Source organism: Panthera tigris, chromosome B2 (assembly GCF_018350195.1).
Source record: "Panthera tigris isolate Pti1 chromosome B2, P.tigris_Pti1_mat1.1, whole genome shotgun sequence".
Taxonomy (NCBI): domain Eukaryota; kingdom Metazoa; phylum Chordata; class Mammalia; order Carnivora; family Felidae; genus Panthera; species Panthera tigris.
Window position 1 is genome coordinate 115,998,732 of NC_056664.1, and position 26,434 is coordinate 116,025,165.

A 26,434-nucleotide genomic window follows, 5' to 3' on the forward strand; every position below is an offset into this window, starting at 1 on the left:
CCACAGAAAATGATGATTATCTGAATGGCTTAATAACCCGATTAGAAAATGCAGATGTTAAAAATGGAGATCTCCTGAGAGCTTTGAATGACACCTTGGCAAAGTCGTCAGCCATTCCCGATGGTAAGCATTCCATACACCTCACACAGTGTCAGTTGACCTGAACTTCTTTTTTAATTGTTTTTAAGTTTGTTTATGAGAGATAGAGACAGCACGAGCAAGGGAAGAGCAGAGAGAGAGGGGGAGACACAGAATCCAAAGCAGGCTCCAGGCTGTCAGCACAGAGCCTGACGTGGGGCTTGAACTCACAAACCGTGAGATCATGGCCTGAGCCGAAGTCAGACGCTCAACCGACTGAGCCACCCAGGCGCCCTTCAGTTGACCTGAACTTTTAAAGAATGTTCTAACGTTTACCATTTTTTCTGACACTGCACTTGGACTATTGTCAGGAACTTAGATATTGGTTTTCTTGCTTATGAATTCTTCTTTGCGAGAATGAGAGATTAAAGTATACTTCACACTGTGGTATGTCTTATGCTTTATTACCCTGGCTGACAGCCATAGGTATATGTTGCAAAAAAAGAAAATAGAGCCATGTTGTGATTATACTGTTCTTCCATGTGTCGGCCCGGGAAATCTTATTCCTAATAAGACTATTATTATTAGAAATAATATTATTTGTAATCTTATATTAATGAGAAAAAATAAAACCACACGAGTACTGTTCTTGAAAAGCTGCAGCAGATAATTATAGTACCTACAGTAACAGGTGAGAGCCTTTCTGCACATCATTTTTTTTTTGAGTATAGTTGATGCATATCATTACATTATTTTCAAGTGTACAACATAGTGATTCAACTCCTCTATAGGTTATGCTATCACAAGTGTAGCTACCGTCTTTTCTGATACAACGCTGTTACAGGAGCATTGACTATATCCCTTATACTGTGTATTTATTTCTATGACTTATTCATGACATAAGGGGAGACCTCCCACTACCCTTCACCCATTTTGCTCATCCTCCCCACCAACTTCCCCTCTGGCAACCATCAGCACATCTGTCTTCGCGAAGATCAGTCCTTAAATGTTTCAGCTTTCAAACATTAATGATGGAACCCTGTCTGTAATATCTTCCTACCTATTGTAAGTACTTCACGTTGCTGTTTGGTATTAGTTCCTAAAAGCACTCTCCTTTATATTTTTCATATCATGAAAGAACAATAACAAAGTGTGCTAAGATTTCTTGAGTGCTTATCCAAATGCTTGTTAAGTGTATGCGATCCTCATACTAATCCTATAAAGTGAACAGTATTGTCCACACTTTTTAGGTGACAAACTGACACACGGTATTATGCTAAGCAGATAAGTCAGAGAAAGACAAATATCGTATGATTTCACTCATATGTGGAACTTAAGAAACAAATAAGCTACTGAAGGCCCTTGTTAAAAGTGGTATATATGAGATTTGAACCCCACAGCTTAACTTCAGAGCCTGTAGTCTTTTTTTTTTCTTTTTCCTTTAAAGTTTATTTATTTATTTTGAGAGAGAGTGAGAGTATACACAAGTGGGGGAGGGGTAGAGAGAGGGAGAGAGAGAGAATCCCAAGCAGGTTCTGCACTGCCAGTACAGAGCCTGACGTGGGGCTTGAACTCAGGAACCATGAGATTATGACCTGAGCTGAGATCAAGAGCTGGATGCTTAACCAACTTAGTCACCCAGGGGCTCTTGGAGCCTGTGGTCTTAACCACTAATCTACACATACTAATTGTCATCTATTTCTTCAGTGTATGTTTTTTACACAAATTATGATCAAGGAAACAATTGCATACATTTATATAATACAGGAAATATTCATTGTTTTTACTTTTTTAACATTAAAAAAACCTAACTTTCCAGGATTGCGTGTCGTGTCCTTCAGTAGCAAGGACATTTATAGAAAATTTCCGATGCTAAAAATAAATGTAAATACATAAACACATGGTCTAAAAGAACTGAGAAGCTCTCTCTACCTTTAAGTTGAAGTACATTCACCATTCCCCCTTCTGAATGTGCAGATGAAACTCTGACTCATGGATAGATTTCTCTGTCTAATAAGTTCAGCAGCAAATCACAATGTACCCTTATACGATGAACATTTAGAATAATAACTCTGCTATCGGAAGAGCTAATCAAATATGCGTAGCAAAGGTCCCTGAGAAAATTTAATTTAGCTAAAAATTTATTTCATTTGCTATAACCTAATGAGACAAAGTTCAGCCTTTCCCTTTGTGTGTGTGTCCCTGAGGTCGGCAAGCCACCTTCTCCCTTTGACAAGCGTGGAGTAAGCCGCCAACCCCACACCCTTTGTTTTGCTCCTTACACCTTCTTCTGCTGGCAGACACAGCCGCTAAACTGCAAGGTGTTAAGGACAAAGCGAGACAAGCCAACGACACAGCAAAACATGTGCTGGCACGGATTAAAGATCTCCACCAGGACCTTGACGGCCTGAAGAAAAATTACAATCAACTGGCAGACAGCATAGCCAAAACAAATGCTGTGGTAAAAGATCCTTCGAAGAACAGTAAGATCTCCTTTTTCACTTTGATCCTGTCATTTGTTTCTTCACGCTATAAAAGTACCCTAGCCTCATAACTCTTAGAGCTGGTGGAGACCCCACGGTGATGTTGTCTGCTCTCCTCATAGACTGGGCTCCAGAATGGAGCGTCTGTGGCTCCAGAACTAGAACCCAAGTCCCCAGGCTCTGCATAGTGCTTTCTTCATCCACATTTTGCCCAGTCCAGAGGAAATTAAACTTCTCAAAGTCTGCATGATTTTTGGTATAGGGATGCCAAATACTTTTTGGTTCTTTTTTTGGCCAAATACATTTTTAATCCTTCAGTGTAACTGAAAACACAGTTGTGCTTGGGAAATTATATCCCCCAAGTTGGTGAAGTTCCTTGGAACATAGAGGCCAAGGACTACACTTACTAGCAGACCTGTATAACAAGATAGTAAAATGAGATCGGCCTGAAATGCATTAAAATGACAAAATATTAATATTTCATTATTTAAATTCTAGTTAATATTTTCAGGAAATTTAAGTATTTGTGTACTTTATCAAGAATCTTTCTTCACATCTTTTGTGTATTGCATTAAATCATGTCAAGTCCGTAAGGATTTTGCTGAGAAAATGTGGTAGAACTTAATATAATGATAATTTAAATTATTAAACTGTAGTCAATAAACATTAGGATATTTTTATATTCTTTTTTCCATTCTGTGAAGTGATAGAACATTATCTCACTCTGTGATTTCACCAAAAGAGATGCCTGGTTTTTTGTACTTGATACTCTCAAGAGACAAGCCCTCTATTTATACACCAACATTTTCACTGGGTGTCAAAATGTTTAATCCGTGCAATAACAAAAACACAGTTACTGATGTTACATGTTCTCTAATTCGGGTGCTGTTTTTTAACATCATTGCCAGCTGAATAAATGGTTCTAATGCATACCAAATCACAATATCCCCGCACACACACACTCAAAAAAGAATGAAAATTAGTTTTAAAGTAAATATCATTCTCTTTTACTTATTTTAAAATTTAAAGAGATCATTTCATTCCACTTCAGATTGATTCTCATCTGATATGGCCTTTTCATAATATTTATCTCTAACTCTTTGATCCTACCCTCTATCTAGAGATAGTTATCTGTGATATTAATTAAACTGGGTCTGTTTTCTATCTTTCAGAACAATAGCCTGCTAACTGACACGTATCTGTGGATTTTTATTTGATAACACTTGTTTGACTTAAAATAGGGTGCATTTGTTATTAGGACGACTTGTGACAAGTACCATTTTTTGATCATCACTGCTTTGTAATATCTCTAAAAATATTTCCTCATGAATTTTCTAATTTCTTTTTGTTTTGCTTCCATATGAAATTACCTGCAGAAATCAGTATGTATATGTTTACTTGCATGCTTTTAACAACTTCATGCTTGATTGCCTATTGCAAAAGCTTCAGCTTTGCGTGTTAGTGTGTTTGGGTATTGCTTTAACATTACGTGGCTATGCTTTCCAGTGTCACAGCATTGACGCTAGATACATTAAAAAAAAGGACATATTCCTTTACAAAAAGTTAGCATGTGGATGTATTTGATATTAAGTATTTTCAGTTGTGTTACAGAAATTAGTGAAATATCTGTATGATACCAACAGAAAGGTGGAAAACAGAATTCTTCCACAGATTGAGCTAAATTGTGATGCCTCTCATGACACAGATTCCACCACTGAAGTTCAAATGACTTCCTTGCAGCAGGATTAAAATAGATCAGATATATGTTGTTGTCATTGCTTTTCTCCCCTGGAGCTCACATTCCCCCCTCCTAATGAATAATTATTCTCAACTTCTAGAGAATTATCCTTGGAGAAGCCCCTAATAAAATTAATAGAATTAGATCTTATTAAATGAGAAATTATTGGGATATAATAATATTCTCTCTTAAACATCTCATAGCTTAAACTCAAAGTCAGAAATAAAACCGCAGAATAGGAAATAACATACAATCCAACATATCAAAACCTGGGAAATATGACCAAGGCTGTCCTCAGTGGAAAATGAGTGTGATCACCTCACTAAACAAGCAGTGAAATGAACATTTTAGGTAATCAACCCTATAAATTAGACAAAATAAAATTAAAAGAAAGAAGATGAAAAAGGTGAATTAAAAGAGAAAAATAATATACTTGATAAATACAAGAGGTAGATCTTTAGGAATGTAAAGATAAAACATTTTAAATTGTTGGCAGGCTTAATCAAGAATGATAAAGCACAGATAGGCAAAGTTCTAAAGGAACTATAACAAAGTACGGGAGGGGGAAGTGGGAATTTAACACATAAGAGAGTACTTGTCAAAACTCTATGCTGATGAATTTTAGAGCCTAATAGAGATAGATAATTTTCTAGAAAAACATAATCATAATCTATCTTCAAAGATGATTTTAAAATCTATATGCTGAAATAATTATGGAAGAAAGTCAGAAGTTTTTAAAAACTACTATACAAGAAAGTATCAGACTCACTATTACAGATTATTTATTTTTAAAACCATCGAGAAGATAATTTCCAAAAGACTTAATCTGCTTCAGAAGATGGGGTGAGGGGAATGAGAGAGGTGGGGAAATTCAAATTTCATTTAGAAACATTTGATTAGAATCTGGAAGCTTCAAAGAAAAGAATCATTTCTTGGACGAGCCTTAAGTATCCTTTGCTTTACCCTTTTCCTTTTTCCCATGAATCCAAATCTAAGCCATTTTTCTCAATTCTAGAATAATTTGTAGAAAATCAGAGTAATATTGGAGAATTAAAGGAAAGAAAACATGGGCAAATGGCTTATTAAAAGTATACAATACAAAGTAGTAACTGTGCCTCTGTTGAATATGCAATTATATAACAAGGGCTTTGATGCCAGTAACCTGCATTTCAGGCTTTGATGTAGCAACTCTATTAAAATTAATAACAGACCTATGTCCTTTTTAAACATCAGTCACAATGTTGTTCATATTTATGAATGAGTTCAAAATACTTAATTCAAAACCTAGTTTAGAAATAATAACTTCCTTCCTTTTGAGCACGTTTGATTCATTCCTGAGGATTAGCTCTCAGTGGTCCATTGGCCACCAGAGAGTACATCGTTCATAGCCGAGCAGGGTGCACAGCCTTGGTCCTTAAGTAGTTTCACTTTTTCATCATGGTCACAATGACAGAAAGCAGAACAATACGTGCTCAATCAGATAATAAGTGGCATGGTTTGGGTAAGACTGCCAGCATCCTAGAAATTGACTAATTGGTTTCCATGGGTCATTTACCCTCCTACAAAAAGCACATGCAGAAAGTCTCTGGATCAGTGATAAACTTCAATTATTTGAGGGTTAAAACCCCTTTTCAAATTGTCGATATTCAACCTTTTTTAACCTATCAAAATGACAGTTTAATATGGTTCAACCTAATACAGAGATTAGGATAATCAATTATTCTTCAAAACGAAAATGAACTGCAGCATGAAAGATTTAATTAAAGTTTAACATAGGCCTTCAGTCTGAGGGTTGTTGAACATTGCAATGTTTTCAGAAGACATTTTGATAGCTTCTCTCTTTAAGATGTACAAAGAACGACAGAGAGAAAAAGAAAGAAAACCAATTTTGTGTGAGAACTCTGATTTAAATACAGTTCTGGCTTGGACAGATGAGATGACATTTTAAAACACTTTCATTTCCTTGATTCCGTAACTGAAATTCTATTCCATAAAGGTTAGATTTTTGGCTGACGCTAGAAATTAATCATCGAATTGAGTTCCTCGTATTCTCTACCTTCAATGCTAACTTTCACCTTGATCACAAAGCCAAAGCATTGGTCCTCTATCTCTAACATTTCTGCTTTGACCTGCTTGAGTTCCACCTGGAATATTCCCATTTGCCATCACAAACTGTGCTTCAACAGTCATGGCCCTGCTTTGTCATGTGGATAAGATGAAATCCTTTCAATTATTTAATTGAGCATACTACTATTTTCATTTCTGTGTGTGTGTGTGTGTGTGTGTGTGTGTGTGTGTGTGTGTGGTGTGTGCATGAATCTTGGTCTATGCAGTTGCAGATGCAGATGCCACTGTGAAAAATCTAGAACAAGAAGCTGATCGTCTAATAGATAAACTCAAACCCATCAAGGAACTTGAGGATAACCTAAAGAAAAACATCTCTGAGATAAAGGAACTGATAAACCAAGCCCGGAAACAAGCCAATTCTGTAAGCTTTTTACTTTCAATATCAGTAATTGATTGTAATTTTTTTGTATTATTCCCAGAGTGAATAACTTCTCCCAGTGTATCCTGTTGAATAATCTGTTTGTTTTCCTTTAACTTGACACTGTTTTAAGGGTAGGGGAGGAGGATAAAAGGTTAGATTTTTTTTCCATAGATTTCAAAATACATCTCATAGGATGAATAATCGCTACTTTCTGTTTTAGAAATGGGAATTTTGTGGGGCACCTGAGTTGCTCAGTGGGTTAAGTGTTTGACTTTAGCTCAGGTCATGATCTCGCAGTTTGTGAGTTTGAGCCCCACATCAAGCTTGTACTAATGATGCAGAGCCTGCGTGGGATTCTCTCTCTCTTTTCTCTCTCTGCCCCTCCCCCACTTGTGCTTGCGCTGTCTCTCTCCCTCTCAGATAGATAAACTTAAATTTTTTTTTAAAGAAATGGGAATTTTGTTATATTTTATCAGTATTTGAATAGAGTAGCACAAATAGCAAGATTGTATGTTAAAAAGACATGAATGAGAGTTCCTTGCTTTTGATGAAAGCAAAAAAGGCCAATCAGTGGGGCTGTATCAGGAAGAAATGAACAAGAGTACATAGAATAATAAATAGCAATGAAGAACCACTATTTTCTATATTTTTTGTCTGAGTACAAGTGACAACAGAAATTATTTTGGTTATAATTTCTGCAGGTTTTTTTGAATTAAGAATGGAGAATACCTCAGTTGTATCAAAATTTTGCTCTTTATTAACCTAATTAGAAAACTATTAGGAAAAAAACAGAACTTTCTAGAAGATAGTAATCTGTTGAACGAGGGTAGAATTGTTAAGTGCCAATGTGAAACTTTATCTAGACTAGTAAATTCATCCCATGACAACTCTAGAAATGCAAGAAAAAAATAACAGTTTTTGTGTTGTCCTGTTTATACTCAAATCTTTTTAGATACCTAAGTCTTCCATCTTGAAAGTTCCATTTTTCTGAACAACTTTGAAGCTAAAAGGACCAGAAAATGCCTTTTCTTAACTCATCAATTTATATATTTTTTAGTAGTGGACCAATAATATGATGCCCAAGTAACGGTATATCATTTTACATTGCTGATACCTCTAAACAAGGCTAAGATATTAAGTTCAAGGTGCACCTTAAAAAGGGATTCATGCTGACTAAAGAGAAATTTAGGGGTGCCTGGGGGACTCAGTCGGTTAAGTGGCCAACTTCGGCTCAGGTCATGATCTCACGGTTTGTGGGTTCGAGCACCACGCCGGGCTCTTTGCTAACAGCTCAGAGCCTGGAACCTGCTTCAGATTCTGTGTTTCCCTCGCTCTCTGCCCCTCCCACATGCATGGGCTCTCTCTCAAAAATAAATAAACGTTAAAAAATTTAAAGAGAAATTTAGAAAATGACAAAAAATTAGTCAAGATGATGCACATAAGCTCAAAGTGAAAGCAGCAGCCAGGGTTGAGAAGATACATATTGAGCTACAATATGAAAACCGTGTAGGCAGTATGATGCCACATGAGTATGATATATATGAAGCACAAAGTGAAAAGAAGTCAGATGATAGTCTGAGGTTTGTGGTTTTCACTAAGATTAAGCCAAGGTAGAAAAAGCATCTCCTATGCTCAAGGCTACTTTTATGTACAAAGTTTATAACACCATAGAAAAAATAAGATATATAGGTAAATAATTTTAAGATAATGCCAAATAGTGTGCTACTGTACGTGAGCAATGGGAAGGGGGATAAAGTTCTGGAAAGGAAGATCCCCTCTGGTAGGGACCAGATTTTCCAAAGAAAAGAATTTGAGCCAGGCCTTGAGTGGGGTAGTGCTCATGAGGGAGGGGAGGGTAAGGAAGCAGAGTATTCTGAGAATGAGCAAGGCAGAGAGAGAAGGAAGTTTCAGGGTCATTTCATGAGAGAATGGTCTCGTTTGCCAGGATTATTAGTAGAGTGAACATTAAACAGGAAAGGCCAGCGGAGACCAGCTCTTGTTGGCCTTGGCTGGTAAGTGGAGAAGTTTTGTTTAGACACAGTTATACCTGAGATAAACCTCATTGGTGAGGAAAAGCTGAAAGTTCTCGAACATGAAACGTAATATTATCAGAGCTGTGCTTTTTTGAATATGAATCCGGAAGTAGCTTGGGGTGTAAATGAGAGAATACTATAAAGAAGTCCACTTTAATAAGAGTCTCACCTGTAGCAGGCGGTAGTAACAAGAGAAACAGAGAGATTGAGATACCACTCCTGTATTTTGCAATGTTAATTTAAAGAAGCAAAAATAATAAATATTCTCTTGTGAATCACACACTTAGCCACATTTTTTAAGTCATCATGTGGGCAAACCCAGACATTTTTATTATTTCTTCTTATAAAGAAATCTAAAAATATGCCATATAGTCATCAGTCGTGTTTTCTCCTACCCTCTCCACCCCCCCCCAGAGGAAAAAGATAAAATTGTGGCATGTTAAGTATATAAAACATGTCTCAAGATACAAATTGAAAGTTATAAAGAAATGCTACAAGAATTAACCATTGTCCATGCCTTTCAAGGAAATTTTCAGTCACGTTTGGAAATGGAAGTTATAGCAAAGTGTCTTATTTTTTTAATAAGGTGTTAGAAATACAGAAGCAAGCCAAATTTTTTTCAAGTGAGTTTTGTGCCTATTGAAGATGACATCTGACTGATTTGTAAATATATTTGTAACCTGGCACGAGTGTCTGAATGTGGCCCTGATACGTACTCAACATGACCAAGAAATTAAAGATATATATTTTAAAGTAGGTTTCTTGGGGCACCTGGGTGGTTCAGTCGGTTAAGTGTCCAATTTCACCTCAGGTTAGGATCTCACAGTTTGTGAGTTCCAGCCCTACGTAGGGCTCTGTGCTGACACCTCAGATCTTAGAGCCCACTTCAGGTTCTGTGTCTCCCTCTCTCTATCCCTCCCCCGCTTGTGCTCTCTCACTCTCAAAAGTAAATAAATAAACATTTTTAAAATTTTTAAGTAAAAATAGAGTATCTTTCTTTAGTTTGTTGGCTCTGAAATTGAGTAGCTGATACTCTTTTTAAATGAATGACCTAGTTACTGGATGAACATAATGCAGTGAAAATCCAATAGATATAATAATGGGATCCTCAATAATGTTTAATTGAGTTCATAATGATTCATTAGTAATGTTGTATGAGAAATGCCTTGGAGGTATCTAATGTTTAGTGGTTTTTGTTTAGAAGTCTTAGGAAGGGTTCATATTAGAAAGAAGAATAATTGATAGACCCGAACATTCTAAGAAATGTTTGTGTTTCAGAAACTTCTCCCTTCTTATGAAAGGCATATGTCCTAGCAACTTCTAGAGAAATTTATAAATACTGTATTTTGATTTACTTTGTTTAGATTTGTTAAAGAGGTCTCTATTACTGGAAATCAAAACACAACGAAGTTAAAAGGAGAGCTTAGTAGCTATGGACTGGTTACCAACTGTTTGGGCTGCCTGAATTTTTCAGATACTGAGGATATATTCAAAACCATAAGGCAGAAAACAGAAAATCCAGAGGGATTTTTATATAAATGTGTAAGAGTTGAGCAATAGATTACTTCACGAGATCAATTGCTGGCATCTGGGGCATAACACCATCATTTTGTTCAGAGAACCATATTTTTAGATATTTATACTATGGCATAAAGGAGATTAACTATAACTCCTAGCAATCGTAAATACCCTGAGTTTTTAAATGGCTACTCCCTTAGACTCTCCGTTCTCAGAACTTCCACAGTTCACTTAGGCTTCAGCACTGGTGCTCTGTAGTCTACACTTTGATAATCCCCTTTTCAACACACCAGTCATGCAGTCCCCTATCATTTCCCCCAGGTATACCTAACCAAGCACAGAAACCAATCCTGTGACCAAACTGTCGTGTATTCCACCCACATTCAGGCATTTCTTCTCTAAACAGCAAGCAAGTAGTATGATTACATTGGATTCTGTGAACAAAAATAAGTTACTTGTGATTAAACTAGCCATAATGTGGCTCAGTGGCCCAAACTAGGAAGCATTTGAGAAATAAAGGTAAGACAGACCACACACCCAGTTACTTTTGATTACTAATCCAGCCCCACTAGGAATTTGGTTATTATTTCCTGCCGAAGATCATTCAATCTGCTGTTCAGCTCCACTCACGAATTCCCGGTAGACCTTGATTTCTTCTCTTTGACTATCTTATTATGTCAGTGATGCGTATACCCTGCTTTAGATATTGGATTTGCTTGGTGCCAGGGTCTTCAAATACTCATGATATCCTGCACCTTTTCCTAAACTTTAAAACATCTGAAGGCTGCATTTCTCCTGCCTGCCCTCTACCGTATTATCCTTCTCATGCTTTATACTTTTTCTCTCTAAGCCCTTGGACAACCCTTGGTATAGCTGCTACCCCATCAGGTAGCACCCTCTGCCAACCTTCACGGCATGTCTGCTCCATAGTATTAACATCCAGAGTTAAAGTTGCATGTTTCCTAGTTCTGTTTTTCTCAAGTCTTTTTCATTTACCTACTCTTCGCACCTTATGTAGAAGGAAAATCCCATCATTTGTGGAGCAAAGAACAAACTTCCTGGTAGGAAACTACACTTAGCAGGAAGACTGTATCTCCCCCCAGAACACAGAGCAAACATTCTGGGTACCAATGTTGCAGACTACCCCCTCCCCTTAGGAGGAAGGCAAGGACAAGGAAAACCATCTAAGCAACAGGCTTTGAGGTTATTCAAGCCCCGGGTCACCACACAGAGCTCCATTAGGCTGAGCCCTGTACCTTTCCAGCACTTGATTTCTCTGCAGACGTGCAGATGATGGATGCAATTTGGTTATCAGATTAGGTGAGCAAACAATAATATACAAATACATGACTTACACGGAGTCTATAGGAAATGCAACCGATCTGCTATGTCCCCAGAAGTTCTCAAACACATATGAATTTACATATTCATCAGAACCAAAAAATCTCTCCTTGGCTTTCTTTTGAAAATGTACCCAATTTTTCATCCAGCACCTCTTCAGTGTTGTCTATACCACACTTGGGGAGGGGTCCTGGTGCTGCCTATGCCCATTCTCTAGACTTTTGGAGCTGCTTCCTGTGTCACCATGACATGGAGACTGGCATTTGTGAGGGGAACAATAAAGCTAGCTGGTTTTCTCCCAAGTGCAAAAACTGTTTGAGTAGCACCAAGTGCTAGAAGGAATGAGAATAGTCACTGCTAGTGAGAACCAAGAGGCTTCTGGAAGCTGAGCATTTAAATCAGTGGCAAGGAAAGGTCTGCACCCTTCCTTGTCTCTGCTTCCTACTTGGAGCACTGCCATGGAGCAAAGTTGCAGTTTCTTCCCGAGTCCCTGCAACTCCATTGCCATCCTGAAAATGCCATTTGAGGGTACACCTGAACCGAAGGAAATTAAGTCACATAATCAACTAGTGTTATTTGTGACTAAGAAAGTGACTGACTTACTCCCTAAATGTGAGTAAGAATCGGCCTGAGCAGTTTCAGTTCCGTTCATGTAGGAATTCCTTTCTTAGCAATTTATAGTAATTTTTAAAGTACTCGTCAAAAGAAAAAGGAGCTGTTAAATACATTAGTAGGAATAGCCATTGAAAATTATTTCCGTTTCATTTCCTGGCAAATTATTCATTTCCTGGAAAATTATTTCCGTTTCATTTACTTAATAAAAATGTATAATTTTTTCTCAAATGTATGTTCTGAGTGGCATGATTAATATTCTTCGTATTGTTAGAACATCTAGAACAAAATCTAGTTGGCCTCTCCCAACTGTAAGAACAGGAGAGGGTAGGTAATTTCCTCTCGAAAACTAAAAGAAAAATGATGTCCTACTAAAGTGATATGAAAATCACTGAAATTTGAACTGTAAAATTTCACTCAACAACCCTAATGAAGATCATTATCATTAGCTTCATATAAAATCACCTCTGGAAAATGTCCCCACATTCATAAAGGAGAAAGGTATGAAGGTAAGAATTTGTTACTTGGATGCTTCAAAAACCAGTAGCACACTAACATGATATGGGCTGTGAACAGCTCATTGTCCAAATCTCCCCGGGAAGCTGGCTTCCGCGCCCTCATTAATGAGTATAATGGTGTCCACATATGGGCATTTAATGATTCTATTTGATGGTAGAAAAATAACTTCAAAGAAGGGATGATGATGGTTTTGTAGTTGTTTGGGAGGTACTTCACACTTTCTGAGAGATTTAGTCTTGGTTCTTTGTGCCTGTTTTTCTTGAAGATCAAAGTATCTGTGTCTTCCGGGGGTGACTGCATTCGAACATACAAGCCGGAAATCAAGAAGGGAAGCTACAATAATATCGTTGTCAACGTAAAGACAGCTGTGGCCGACAACCTCCTTTTTTATCTTGGAAGTGCCAAATTTGTAAGTTCAATATCCAGCTTCTTCAGTCTCCTGTATGTGTGAATAGGCAGAGGTTAATCCCAGTAGTAAGGAAAATGTATAGAATCTAATAATATGCTCCCAAAATTGTGTTAGGTTTTCAGATTTGAAAACCTCAGAATCTTATGTCATGAAAGTTCTGAAGTATCAAATTAAGTTAGAAGGAAAATGAAATGAAGAAAACTTTTTACAGGGTTTAGGTACATCTGCTTTCATTTGTGAGTATGCCAGCATTTATTTAGAATGATATTTTCAGATCTGCCTATTTAAGAAGAAGGACTAATAGGAATAAAGCTTTAAAAACAAGTCTCTAATGGGGGCGCCTGGGTGGCTCAGCCTGTTGAGTGTCTGACTTCAGCTCAGGTCATGATCTGGTGGTTTGTGGGTTTGAGCCCCACATCGGGCTCTGTGCTGACAGTTTGGATTCTGCTTCAGAATTCTGTGTCTCCCTCTCTCTTTCTGCCCCTCCCTGCTCATGCTCTGTCTCTCTCTCCTTCAAAAATAAATAAACATTAAAAAAAATTTTTAAACAAGTCTCTAAGAAATTACAATGAGCTTTCATGTTAAATGAAAATGACAAATTGTGGGGGCGCCTGGGTGGCTCAGTCGGTTGAGCATCCGACTTCGGCTCAGGTCATGATCTCTCAGTCTGTGAGTTCGAGCCCCGCGTCGGGCTCTGTGCTGACAGCTCAGAGCCTGGAGCCTGTTTCAGATTCTGTGTCTCCCTCTCTCTCTCTGACCCTCCCCCGTTCATGTTCTTCTCCCTCTGTCTCAAAAATAAATAAACGTTAAAAAGAAAAAATTTAAAAAAAAAGAAAATGACAAATTGTGTACGCATTTCCTGCCGATGAAAACTCTTTTGATTCATGTTGAATTTATAACTGAACCTGAATAAACAGAAGTCATATCTACAAATCTCACCCGAAAAGTTTTCATTCCTTTTATTTGGACATTTAACTTTGTATGCATGGGGATCTTCCAAAATGAATAAAATTTTCAACAAATCAGTCATTGCATAAGTCAATACTTGTCATTCAGGTGAGAACTTTTACGTCACCTTAGGTGAAAAATCATAGTTAGCTCCTTAAAAATGTCAGTGTCTGGGACACCAGGGTGGCTCAGTCAGTTAAGTGTCCGGCTCTTGATTTCAGCTCATGTCATAATCTCATGGTTTCTGAGTTCGAGCCCCACACTGGGCTCCATGCTGGCAGCACAGAGCCTGTTTGGGATTCTCTCTCTCCCTCTCTCTGCCACTCCCTCTCTCCTAAAATAAATAAATAAACTTAGAAAAATATATATGTCAGTATCCTTGGTGAAAACAATGAATTCTGCATCCAAATATTTTCTTTTGTCTCTACCAAAAGAATCAGAAGGAGAAAAGACTTGTTTGAAAAGTAGAATTAGTTAAATTAACACATATGCCTCAGCAGTAAGGACACACGTGTTGCCTTAAAGATACAATAATAAATATTACTTAATCATGCATAATAATCATATCATTTGAGAATTTTTATTGTGAGACTTACAATTATTTCACATATCTGTAAATACCACCTGTTGAAAAGAACGCTGTTGGCCTCCTCAGATGTCTGATATGTATCATTTTTGTGTTTCTCTGGACTAGATTGACTTTCTGGCTATAGAAATGCGTAAAGGCAAAGTAAGCTTTCTCTGGGATGTTGGATCCGGAGTTGGACGCGTAGAGTATCCAGATTTGACCATTGATGACTCATATTGGTACCGTATTGAGGCATCAAGGTAACTACCTTAATAAAGATTAAGACAATTAAATGACAGAATTTTGACGTACTTTCCCAGTTTAAAAGAAAACTCCTTTTTCCATTTCAAGGAGGTAGCTATGTATGCATGTATACAAATTTTATGTAGTAAATGTATATGTCTATATGTGTGTGAACAGGTCTCTCGTAGTCCCTGTTAGCAACTGACAAACCTTCAAGGTACTGACCAGAGTGACCAGTCCATTTTGGACCGTTCATCTAGTTGTCTCATAGCCATACCATCATACTATCGGTCATACTCTCTCCCCTGAAGAAGAAGTCCCCTGGGACTTGCCCTCGTTCAGTACAAACCAGAGCATGAAAGCTGCCAGTGGCGCCTGTCTTCGAGTGCTCAGCTCCTCTTCTACTCTACACAGCAGCGTTGCCTACAGACAGGTGCAGTTTCTAAATGCTGGCACAAATATATAGTATGTCAGGCCCATACTACTTAAAATGGAAAGTAACAAGATATTGATTCATTCTGTATTTAAAGCTTTAATTCAGTTAACTTCTAGCAGTGTATAGATAACATAGAGAACCCATTGTTGTCCTCAATCCTTTTCCCTCATGTCCTCACCTTTTCCTTATTCCCAACACCTACTGAACCCAGAGCAGCTAGTAGTTGAGAGGTAGAGTGAAGGGCCTGGGGCTAGAGTTGGGTAAAGCAACCCTGGAATGTAGATGATGGATACAAAGAGTTTTACTCTGGGTTTGCATATGCTTAAATGTTTCCATATTAAAGCTTAAAACCTAATGAGAAGAAATATTTTTAGTTCCTTTTTAGATCTTTGGTAAAAGAATGTGTTGTGTTGTGTTGTATGTGTGTGTGTGTGTGTGTGTGTGTGTGTGTGTGTGTGTGTGAGAGAGAGAGAGAGAGACAGACAGACAGTATGTTGTGTGTGTGCGTGTGAGAGAGAGAGAGAGAGACAGACAGTATGTTGTGTGTGTGTGTGTGTGTGTGTGTGTGTGTGAGAGAGAGAGACAGACAGACAGTATGTTGTGTGTGTGTGTGTGCGTGCATGCATGCGTGTGTGTAGAGAGAGAGAGAAAGCAGATAGTATGCTTGCATGTGTGATGGTTGGGGAGAGATAAAGTACTATGAGTTTAAGAATATTTTGGGGCGCCTGGGTGGCGCAGTCGGTTAAGCGTCCGACTTCAGCCAGGTCACGATCTCGCGGTCCGTGAGTTCGAGCCCCGCGTCAGGCTCTGGGCTGATGGCTCGGAGCCTGGAGCCTGTTTCCGATTCTGTGTCTCCCTCTCTCTCTGCCCCTCCCCCATTCATGCTCTGTCTCTCTCTGTCCCAAAAATAAATAAAAAACGTTGAAAAAAAAATTTATAAAAAAAAAAAAAAAGAATATTTATATTCACAGAGGTCAATTTTTCAATCAGAAGGGATACTGGTAAGATCTGGCAAGATGAAGAAGAACCTTATTTGATAAATTCATTCTGTTGTTTCCGGGTACTTTAGTCAACACTACACCCTCAGGGAGAAAAAGATTTCCTAAATGAGACAGCAGGGAGAGACAGAGACACTCAAGTTCTGTTGTGGCCGCTTAGAAGAGAGAGCGGTGTTTCATATTTAACAAGTCATAGACATCAATCACTTGAGAAAATGAAATAAAATAATAATAGCTTTCAGAATTCTATTAATGGAACTTAAAAGCACAGTTCTTCTATGCAATTTGTATACACAACTCTGAAGAGCAGACATTATGCTGTATGCGTTAAGATGGTATATGCCAAACAATAAAAGATGCACAATTCCAGGAAGACTCTACTTCAGCAAGTTTGGATCCAAGATATAATAAGGGATTTTAGGAGAAACGATGGAGCGTATAATGCAGAAGGGTGGCTCATTTGGGGTTCACTTGCTGAATTAAATTAGACAAAATGCTAAATAAAGTAGTATGAACTTGTTGAAATAGCATGTGTTGGTAGATAGTAAAGTGTTTTGGAAAGCAACAGGAAAAAGGTTTTCCATTTAACCAGTGGCAGTTCCATCGGCTAATTGCCACTGCGTCATTTCATATCAACTACCAGGTGCAGAGTCAGGGTATGTGCTTACTGGTCCCTGGCTGAATCTGACAGTCAGCATCCAGCAAAGATCAGACTCTTGGTTTTGACTTGCAGTGTAATGAATCCAGATCTTTTGAAGCTCAGCACCCAGTTATCTCTTGAAAATTCCAAAACAAGTCCTATGTTTCATACCTTTTAAAACTGAAGTTCCTGTAAATGTGATGCATATTCCATTTTCTGTATTTTCTTTCACTTCCTTTCAACGCGGACCCCTCAAGAACTGGGAGGAACGGGACCATTTCTGTGAGAGCCCTGGATGGACCCAAAGCCAGCATTGTGCCCAGTACATACCACGCGGTGTCTCCTCCAGGGTATACTATTCTTGATGTGGATGCAAACGCGATGCTGTTCGTTGGTGGCTTGACCGGGAAACTGAAGGTAGCATTCTCTTTCCCATTCTGTTGATCTCATCTCTGTACATAAGACCTGACGTGATGACTCTAGGGGAAGGCATGATGAAGCTTTGCAAAAACTTGACTATTTTTTCCTTCATGTGTGTAGGAAAACGTAAATATATTTTGAGTAGGCATTTCTTCTTCTCTGACTATTCAGTCTGGAAACACAATGTTTTTAAGCCTATGCGTATTTACTTAAACGGTTCTTTTGCCCTTATCGGTGGCACCTGTTTTCTTTACAGTCTTGTTTCAGTTGCCTCAAGAGCAAAGTGTGTTTTCAATATACCCCTTTTTCTGAATCAGCTTATGATTTATTGATACGAAGTGCTATAAAGTTCAAACTTCCATCTAATTAAAAGATTTATGAATACCTTGGGAAATATCACAGGAGTCATAAGCTTCCAAATCATGGTCGGATTTTTAAAGTTTTCAAGTTGCTCTTCCCCTCATTCTTATAGAGCACTGCACTTAATATTCATAATTGCTTCATGACAGGTCCTTGTGCATTTGAAATTGCAAAGTGCCTGCATTTTAAAAGAAGCTCATGTTGATTAAATGGAAAAACGACGTGTCGGTGACATGCAAGAACACAACCAAATACAATGGATAACCCTGGGCTTGTCAGAATAGTCCCGGGATGGGATTAGTCAGAAAATGTGAAAAGCCAGGGTGACCCCAAATTTATGAGAGCTCAACCTTCATAGAGAGCGAGGTTGTTTTATTTGCTTCGTGGATGAGATGTGACTCGAAAGTATTGGAATGGATTCCAGAGCTACACACTAAAACCATCCTCATTTCTTAGAACAGCATATAAATATATATGGCACATAGTAATATATAGTCATGTTGCCAACTTTCTCTCCTCCCCAGAAAGATAAATATAGGGGGAGCACAGAGTAGTATAAAAACCATGCATTTTGAAATCAAATCCAAGTTGGATTCTCCGCCTCTAACAGGCAAGTCACTTAGCCCCTTGGCCTTCAGTTTTCTCAACTAGAAAAAGGGAGCTAAAATATCTACCTTGCTTGCATATTGAAAGGTATGACAATAAATTTTTATAACATTTTAAAGCCCTGTTGTGCTAAGTAATATTATAAGGAATTTATGTGAATTAACTTATTTAATTGTCACAGCAACCCCAAAAGGTAGATAATATCCTCCTCATTTTATATTTAAGGAATCGGAGTCAGAGAGAAATTCAATGACTCGACCAAGGTCACACAGCAGTTAGAGGCAGAGTTGGGATTGGAACACAGGTTAGCAGCCACAGAAGCCTCCATCCTTAGGCACCACGTTTCACTGCCACAGTGAATAGTGAGAGATTATGTGCATGAAATTTACAACAAATGCCTAAGGTGTGGTAGTCACACATTAAATTGCATCCTAAATAATTCTTATTGTTATTCAGATGTCACTAGGCATAAATAAATTTTCTTATGCCAGTTTCAGGGAAAAAGAAAACAGACAAATGAAATCTGCAGAAAATCTTAATCATTTGGCCAAGAGTTTCAAGGCTCCTAACACATCAGAATATGAACCAAAAGCTGGAAACAAGTAACTAAATCAACATGCTAATGAAAATTCAAAGGAGCAGGAAAATATCCCAACTCTAGTTTTTAGGATGCAAGAAGGGAAAGCAAAAAGCAAATAGAATCCACAAGTAGGATAATCAACCTCCGGAAAATTAAAAGAGACTCCAACTGATAACAGAGAATTCCAAGGGCCGCTCTGACTTGTAAATGTCAGTGGCTGTGATAAACATTCTTTCTACATGGCAGTGCACCACTGAGTCACAGCAAGAGAAAGATGTACATGTTGAGTTTCACCCAAAATTGTAACTACAAACGTTATCTATTCAGGGATCATCTTCCTACATGTGTTCTAAAACCCAAACATGTCCATTCACTTTTTAACCCTAGAGTACTCAGATAATTTTGGGTCAGCTTTGGCAAAGCGTTTCTAAAGTTATGGGTACCAGAATATAGAATTTATTTGTAATGTGTCCGTGCCAAAAGAAATCGTTGTTTAAATTACAGCCAAGTTTCATTAGAGTAGACCAGATCATTCCCCTCCTTTGTGATTGTGTTATATATCATGCTTACGACCTTTCCCTGTGAAAATGACACTAGGGTTGTCATTTAACAAATATTTACTGAGCCCTAATAGGCTTTATGCTGTGTATACTAGCAGAGAATCACAATATGGTCCCTTCTCTTACAAATTCACTCTTTCCCTTCATTCTCCGGAGTTGGAAACCTGCTTGGGTATAGGAGGAAATGAAAAATTGGGGGCAGCACTATCACTAAGTGATCTCTATGTGAGTTGTTTCTTCCCCTTCCATGTCGTCAGTGAGTGCCCCTTCTCCAGATCTTTAGAGAGATGTCTCCTTAGTGGTGTACGGATGCTCTCATTAATTAAATACCTCCTCTGTGTCAGGCACTGAATGTGGTACCATGAATAAATTACCCAGTTGAATTCTAAGAATCCCATCTTAGAGACAAAAAATGGAATCTCAAAGCAGAGAAGTAGCTCACCTGAAGCCGGAAGCTAGGAAGTGTTTATTTACTAATGGTGATAAAATGGCTTCGCACAAAATAACCAGGATCTGTGAGGATACAATAGGGTTAAAGATGAATATGTACAAACCAAGACTATCACAAAGAGCAGATAATAAGTACTCCAGATTTTGCTGCCAATGCCGCTCGTGGGTACTCTAAGACTTCTTGTGAAATTCTAACTCTAACAAATATAATGCTTCTCTCTGCAGAAGGCCGATGCTGTACGCGTGGTTACATTCACTGGCTGTATGGGAGAAACATACTTTGACAGCAAACCTATAGGGTTATGGAATTTCCGAGAAAAAGAAGGTGACTGCAAAGGATGTACTGTCAGGTTAGTTGAGATGAGGACTCCCCTAAGGTCTGGTCTGTGCTTTACAAAAACTTAATTTTATTGTACGATATTCTGTTATTACGTGGATGATATGGAGCGGGTTGGAAGGGATCGTGACCAGAGGTGACTTACCATGAAGCTGATAAAAGGTCAAATCCTTTCACCCATTTGGGCGAATGGGAGGTGCCTTGGCGGTACTTTAACTGGTCATGTGTGTTTGTAAAATCTACAGGGCAAGGTAGTTTAACCTCAGTCAGTTAAGACTACTGTCTCTTTCCACTCCAGCCACCCTTCATGTCTGGCACCAGGAGGTTTTGCATATCTGTAGCTATGCTGTCATCATCATTTCTTTTTTCTTAAAGAGAGCTTTCCCTGAACTTGTTAAGCTTCAGGCTTCACAGAGCTTGGACACACTCCACTTATGTTTACAACAAAATGGAGAACCCTGGTACAAATTGATCTCCGACAGGATTTTCCAAATAACACATAGGGTCCTATAAGTGTTTTGAGTGGAAACCCATTGGACTTGAAGAATCTGCTTAAGTGGAGAAGGATAAGAAGGGGCCAAGACAGGATAGGAGAAAGTGCCATAATACACATCACCAATTACAACATAGAGGTTAGGGTGTAGGAATTTATTTATTTATTTACTTATTTACTTATTTATTTTAATGCCTATTTATTTATTTTAATGTTTATTTATTATTTTTGAGAGACAGAGAGGAAAAGAGAGAGAGAAAGAGACAAGGAGGGAGAAAGAATCCCAAGCAGGCTCCATGCTGTCAGCGCAGAGCCTGATATAGGTCTCGATCCCACAAACCCATGAGATCGTGACCTGAGCCGAAATCAAGAGTAGGACCTCAAATGACTGAGCCACCCAAGTGCCCCAGAGTGTAGGAATTTTAAAATTTTAGCAAGCATACAAAAGCATGTATAGAGAATAGATATTCTTATATATACCTGAATAGAGGATATAAAACAATGAGCTAGAAATGGAGGATTTCTCAGCATAAATGACTTAGAGCCCAACAATCAAGTGAGCCTATTAAAACTATAAAATTTAAGTTAAATACCTAGAAGCTTAATACACACACATAGCAGCTCAACATCACTAGGTGCTAAGTGGTTCATACTTTTAATTTCCAATTGGAAGGGAACATGCACATTGCCAGGACCCAGATTCCCCATCAGTATAGCAGACTACCATTTTCATCTTAACATCATGGACTTGTCAATGCAGAACTGAGGGTAGTTTAAAAGCCTAACCATTCATAGTTTAAAGTGGCTGGGTGAATAATCTTCAACAAAATCTCACATGGAATGTTTTCTGTAAAGTGTTGTTAATACAACAAAGACAATGAGGCTCACATTAACATTCCTCTACTCACAAATTAACACCAACTTTTCCCTAAACATTTTTTTGGTAAATTTGTAAAAAGGATTCTCAAAAGCCTATCATCAACAATTGTCCATTCAATGCAGTACATATAATGTATTAAGATTATAACATGCATTTAGAAATTCTGCAAAGATCTTGTGCCTTTAGTATATAAAATATTATATTAATTTATATGATTATAATAGTGTGTTAGACTTCTTCATGGAGGAGGTAACATTTGAGGTGGGCCTTGCCCTGGAGTAAGAGTCCAAAGGAGGAGCTGGCAGATAGTAGGTAAAGAGCATTCTAGTTCCAGGGACCAGGGACAGCAAAGGCTGGAAAGCCAGAGTGTTCTTAGGAAGGGACAAGTAGGGGCGCCTGGGTGGCTCAGTCAGTTGAGCATCCGACTTCGGCTCAGGTCATGATCTCATGATCTGTGAGTTCGAGCCCCGCGTCGGGCTCTGTGCTGACAGCTCAGAGCCTGGAGCCTGCTTCAGATTCTGTGTCTCCCTCTCTCTCTGACCCTCCCCCGTTCACGCTGTCTCTCCCTGTCTCAAAAATAAAATAAACGTTAAAAAAAAATTTTTTTTTAATAAAAATTTAAAAAAAAGGAAGGGACAAGTAAACTCTGTTCTGCTTTACAAGTGTGAATTTACTCAGGCAAGATTGGCAAATGGGAGAATGATATCAGTAAGGTGTGGAAGTCATATAAGTTTTGGACAGAGTTCTTTCCAGGGCCACCTGGGTGGCTCAGAGTCCGACTCTTGGTTTTGGCTCAGGTCATGATCTCACAGTGTGTGATTTCGACCCCTGCGTCAGGCTTCGTGCTGACAGTGCAGAGCCTGCGTGGCATTCTCTCTCTTTTCCTCTCTCTCTGCCCTCCTCCCCTGCTTGTGCTCTCTCTCTCTCAAAAGAATAAATAAACTTTAAAACGAAAAGTTCTTCCCAGCATGTAAAAGTTTTGCACGACTGAGCAAAGGCAGCTGAATGTTAAGTCTACCCATGAACTTGCCCTTGGTTTGGCCAAGCACTCTGTCTTGGAAGTTCTCCCCCTCCAGCATTGTGCCTTTTTGCCCCCTCTGTCACTCAGCACCGTCCACCCTTCCTTATGTCCCTACTTGCCATCAAATGACTTTCACCTATTCCTTTTAAGGTATAGTTTTATATTTACTGAAATAATTCTTCATTTTAAATATTGTAACATAGCTTTTTGAACTAGGCTAATATTTTGATCAATACTGTTATTTTTGTGAGCACTCTGATTATAAAGTTGCATAAGTTTTGAGTGACCCTGCACCAACCCTATTTTTCTGTAAGTCTTGGTATTTGTAGGAATAATTTTTATAGAACTCCCAGTGCCTGGTAGTGTTTTATTTTCAAGAGAACACATATATTTTAACATAAATACCAATCATTCCAGATTTAGACCAGAAACAATTATATGTGGGAGATGTAAAAGCTGAGGCTGTGAGACATAGACTGAGAACATTTTATAGATCTTAGAATGTCCATTTTAGGAATGCTCATTTATTTAGTAGTCAGTAAAAGGATATAATTGTTATGCTTTAGAAAGAATTATCAAAAAGAAAAGAAAAGACAAAAGAAAAGAAAGAGTCTACCAGGACTATTAAAAAAAAAGTATCTTATTTTTCTTAAACTTCTAAAAATCACATTAAAATTAAAACAGAAAAAAAACTGTTACAAATATAATATATTTAACTGAATATTGAAACAATGATGAAATGTTAATGTCCTAAACCCCAATATACTTGTAGTTTTATAGTTAACAAGTTACATGTGGAAGAGTGTGTCTGTTCCAAATAGAAAAAAATAATTAGTCCTTAATAAATGACCAGACATCAAAGTTCAAAAGAGAAACAAAAGGCAAGTTAAGAAGCTTAACCTATGTTAATTATAAGAAAAAAATAGTTACTTTTCCTGGTAAATATTCAAAATGAGTAAGAACACTCCAGTATAAAGTTAGTTGTTGAAGTATTATAGACTACACCTGGAAGGATTCGTTTTTCCCCCATCTCAAAGTCACCCATCTAAAGCCAGGCTTACCTGGGTTTGGCCAATAAGTTCAGGGCTGATCTACATCTGTAGGTTTAAAGGTTTTCAGCACAAAACCCTCCCCTGCAGAGTTGCCTTTTACTTGAATAGGGGAATCTTCTAAAGGAATGGAGTAGTAATAGGCCTTAGAAATCATTCACTGATCTAACCCTTTTATCTCAAGGTGACACCTGAAGGGTTAGGGGACTTGTAGCAGGTCCTCACATCAGATTCAAAGGTACCTGCCATTTACTTTGCTATTTTTTTAATTAATATTGAAGGAATTAATAGATTAAGGACATAAGGGTATGAGAGTATAAATATCCCAGAGTTCTTAAACAGCAACAAAAAAAATGTGATATATTTTTTATCCTAATACTTGTTCTGTGTAGTGAGGCTTTATGTTTTTGTTTATTTGTTTAAATTATAAGTGCCAGGGCATTGGCTCAAAGCGTCCAGAAAACTGTCAACAGTGACCCCCTCCCCCCACCGCCAACACTTTTCAGACTGTCAATGGTAGCATGGCAGCTTTAATGCAAAACCCTAGGCTTCAAGAACTCAAGGAACTTCTCCTTACTAGATTCTACACAACAGTCTCTTATCTCTAATGCAGTGCTCCAGAAATTAGCAGGCTTGTTGTAATGATGAAGAAAGACCCAATCACAGCCAATTTATTCACTACCAATTATACTGTTTATTAATAGACTAATTTAGCTCCTCATACTTTTAGTTAACACTTTGCTGGAGTATTGAAAAGCATCTTTTAAGTTTACATTAGGAAAAAAATGTATGACATCATCTGATCTTATTCTAAATTAGATATAACTTAAAATTACAAAGGCCAGACCATGCAAGACACAGTAAAGACTCTTCCCTTCTTTTTTGTCTTCATTTTTATTTCTCTGTGGTCCAGGAACAGACAGAAAGCCAACTCAACTAAACTATGTAACAGTTCTTCTTTCACAAGCCAATTAATGTTTGTACACTGCTGGTTTTATCATTAGCCAAGATTTCGTGCAAATAATATTCTAGACTCTGGTTATTTTACAATGACATTGCTATAATATCTCTCAATATCTCCCCTCTATCCTCAAGTTAATACAGCACTCCAATTTCAGAGATTCAAGCAGATGCTAATATGCCAATATTTAAAGTTTTAAAAAATCTCCACAATTTGAGACTTAATCTGTAACAACACCATTAGGTTGATCGATAGATGATAAATAACTTTGCATTTGAAAAAGAAATGATTCTAAGTGTCATATTTACAAGGATTATCTTAGATATTTCTTAATGGTTCGACCAATATTGATATAATATATATTCTCTGTGAGGCAATTTGCTATACTAAAATCTCTTTCATTGCACATATGAGATTCTACTATGAGCTGTGTCATACTAGGTGCCGAGTTTGTGACTGACATAAAGCCTGGCCCATTATCTCTAGCTGGTCTCATATGGCTTGCATTCTAGTGAAGAACACAGAAAAACACACACTGAAATAGATAGAGGCATCCCTTATTGTCTGAATCTAATTTGTCCCAGAAAAACCTATTGGATAGCAATAATTTAGAGAGTAGAGACATTTATTCCATTATGTTTTGTTTTTCTTATAACTGTAAGTTTGTATTTCTGACCACCTTCACCCATTGCGCCCAACCCCCCCATTATGTTATGTATATGAGATATGTAATAACACGTTCTCAGTCTATCCAAAACCCCACCTGTTCACACCACTAAGATACACTTAAATGCCACCATAACTTTCCACCAAGTATTTCAGTAAAACATAAAGCATTTAAAACATCAATAACTTATTTATTGAACACCAGATAAAGTCCAGGTAAGAGGTGATTGCTACTTGGTCTAGAATGGTGGCAGTAGAGGTGGAGAGAAATAGAAGGATTGAAGATTTATTTGGGATGGTTTCTGTCCTGGAACAGCTCACAACTGAGTCTCAGAAGACAATTTGATGTATTGAATACTGATGGGTGAAACAGATATTGATTCATGTGAAATGTCTGTCTTCAGTCCTCAGGTAGAAGATAGTGAGGGGACTATTCAGTTTGATGGAGAAGGGTACGCATTGGTCAGCCGCCCCATTCGTTGGTACCCCAACATCTCAACTGTCATGTTCAAGTTCAGAACATTTTCTTCAAGTGCTCTCCTGATGTACCTTGCCACACGAGACCTGGTAAAGACATGCACAGCTGATTTTCCATGATTGATCATTTGTTTGCCTCTTTCCGTAGGATTCCAATACAATTATCAGTTATTGTTAAATTATCAATTATTATTCAAAGAATTCAGGGACGGCTGTGTGACAGCCAAGAGTGGGTGATGCAGATAGAACTTATATATTTTCATTGATAAATTCAATTACAGATGCAATATAATTATTACTTATTTTCAATATAGTTCCCTATATAATCCTTTAAGAGAAGCACCCAGTAAAGATTCCTGCAGTATGGAATCATGCAGCACCAAAACTACTGCTTTAGTCTTCTAAACACCTAAGCTGAAAGGTGGTACTAAATGTCCTCCTTGTTTTTCTAAGTCAATATCTCTTAGTAAATTCTTCCAAGGAACGTGTCTTTTAGTTGGCTTAATATGTTTTCATAGGAAC

At 37.9% G+C, this 26,434-nt stretch overlaps 1 protein-coding gene across 5 annotated transcripts in view; it reads left to right on the forward strand.

Annotated features, from left to right (window-relative positions):
* The window catches only part of LAMA2 (laminin subunit alpha 2), a 609,603-nt gene that overhangs the window by 523,521 nt on the left and 59,648 nt on the right, over positions 1-26,434 (forward strand). For 4 of the 5 annotated variants that reach the window (XM_042987144.1, XM_042987146.1, XM_042987147.1 and 1 more), the window contains 9 exons: positions 7-123; positions 2,379-2,561; positions 3,938-3,943; positions 6,633-6,787; positions 13,076-13,219; positions 14,862-14,995; positions 17,310-17,469; positions 20,254-20,378; positions 25,840-26,002. In XM_042987144.1, coding sequence (XP_042843078.1) covers positions 7-123; positions 2,379-2,561; positions 3,938-3,943; positions 6,633-6,787; positions 13,076-13,219; positions 14,862-14,995; positions 17,310-17,469; positions 20,254-20,378; positions 25,840-26,002 — 1,187 coding nt within the window. The remainder of the gene's footprint in view (positions 1-6; positions 124-2,378; positions 2,562-3,937; positions 3,944-6,632; positions 6,788-13,075; positions 13,220-14,861; positions 14,996-17,309; positions 17,470-20,253; positions 20,379-25,839; positions 26,003-26,434) is intronic. The other variant, XM_042987145.1, reaches the window with a different exon arrangement.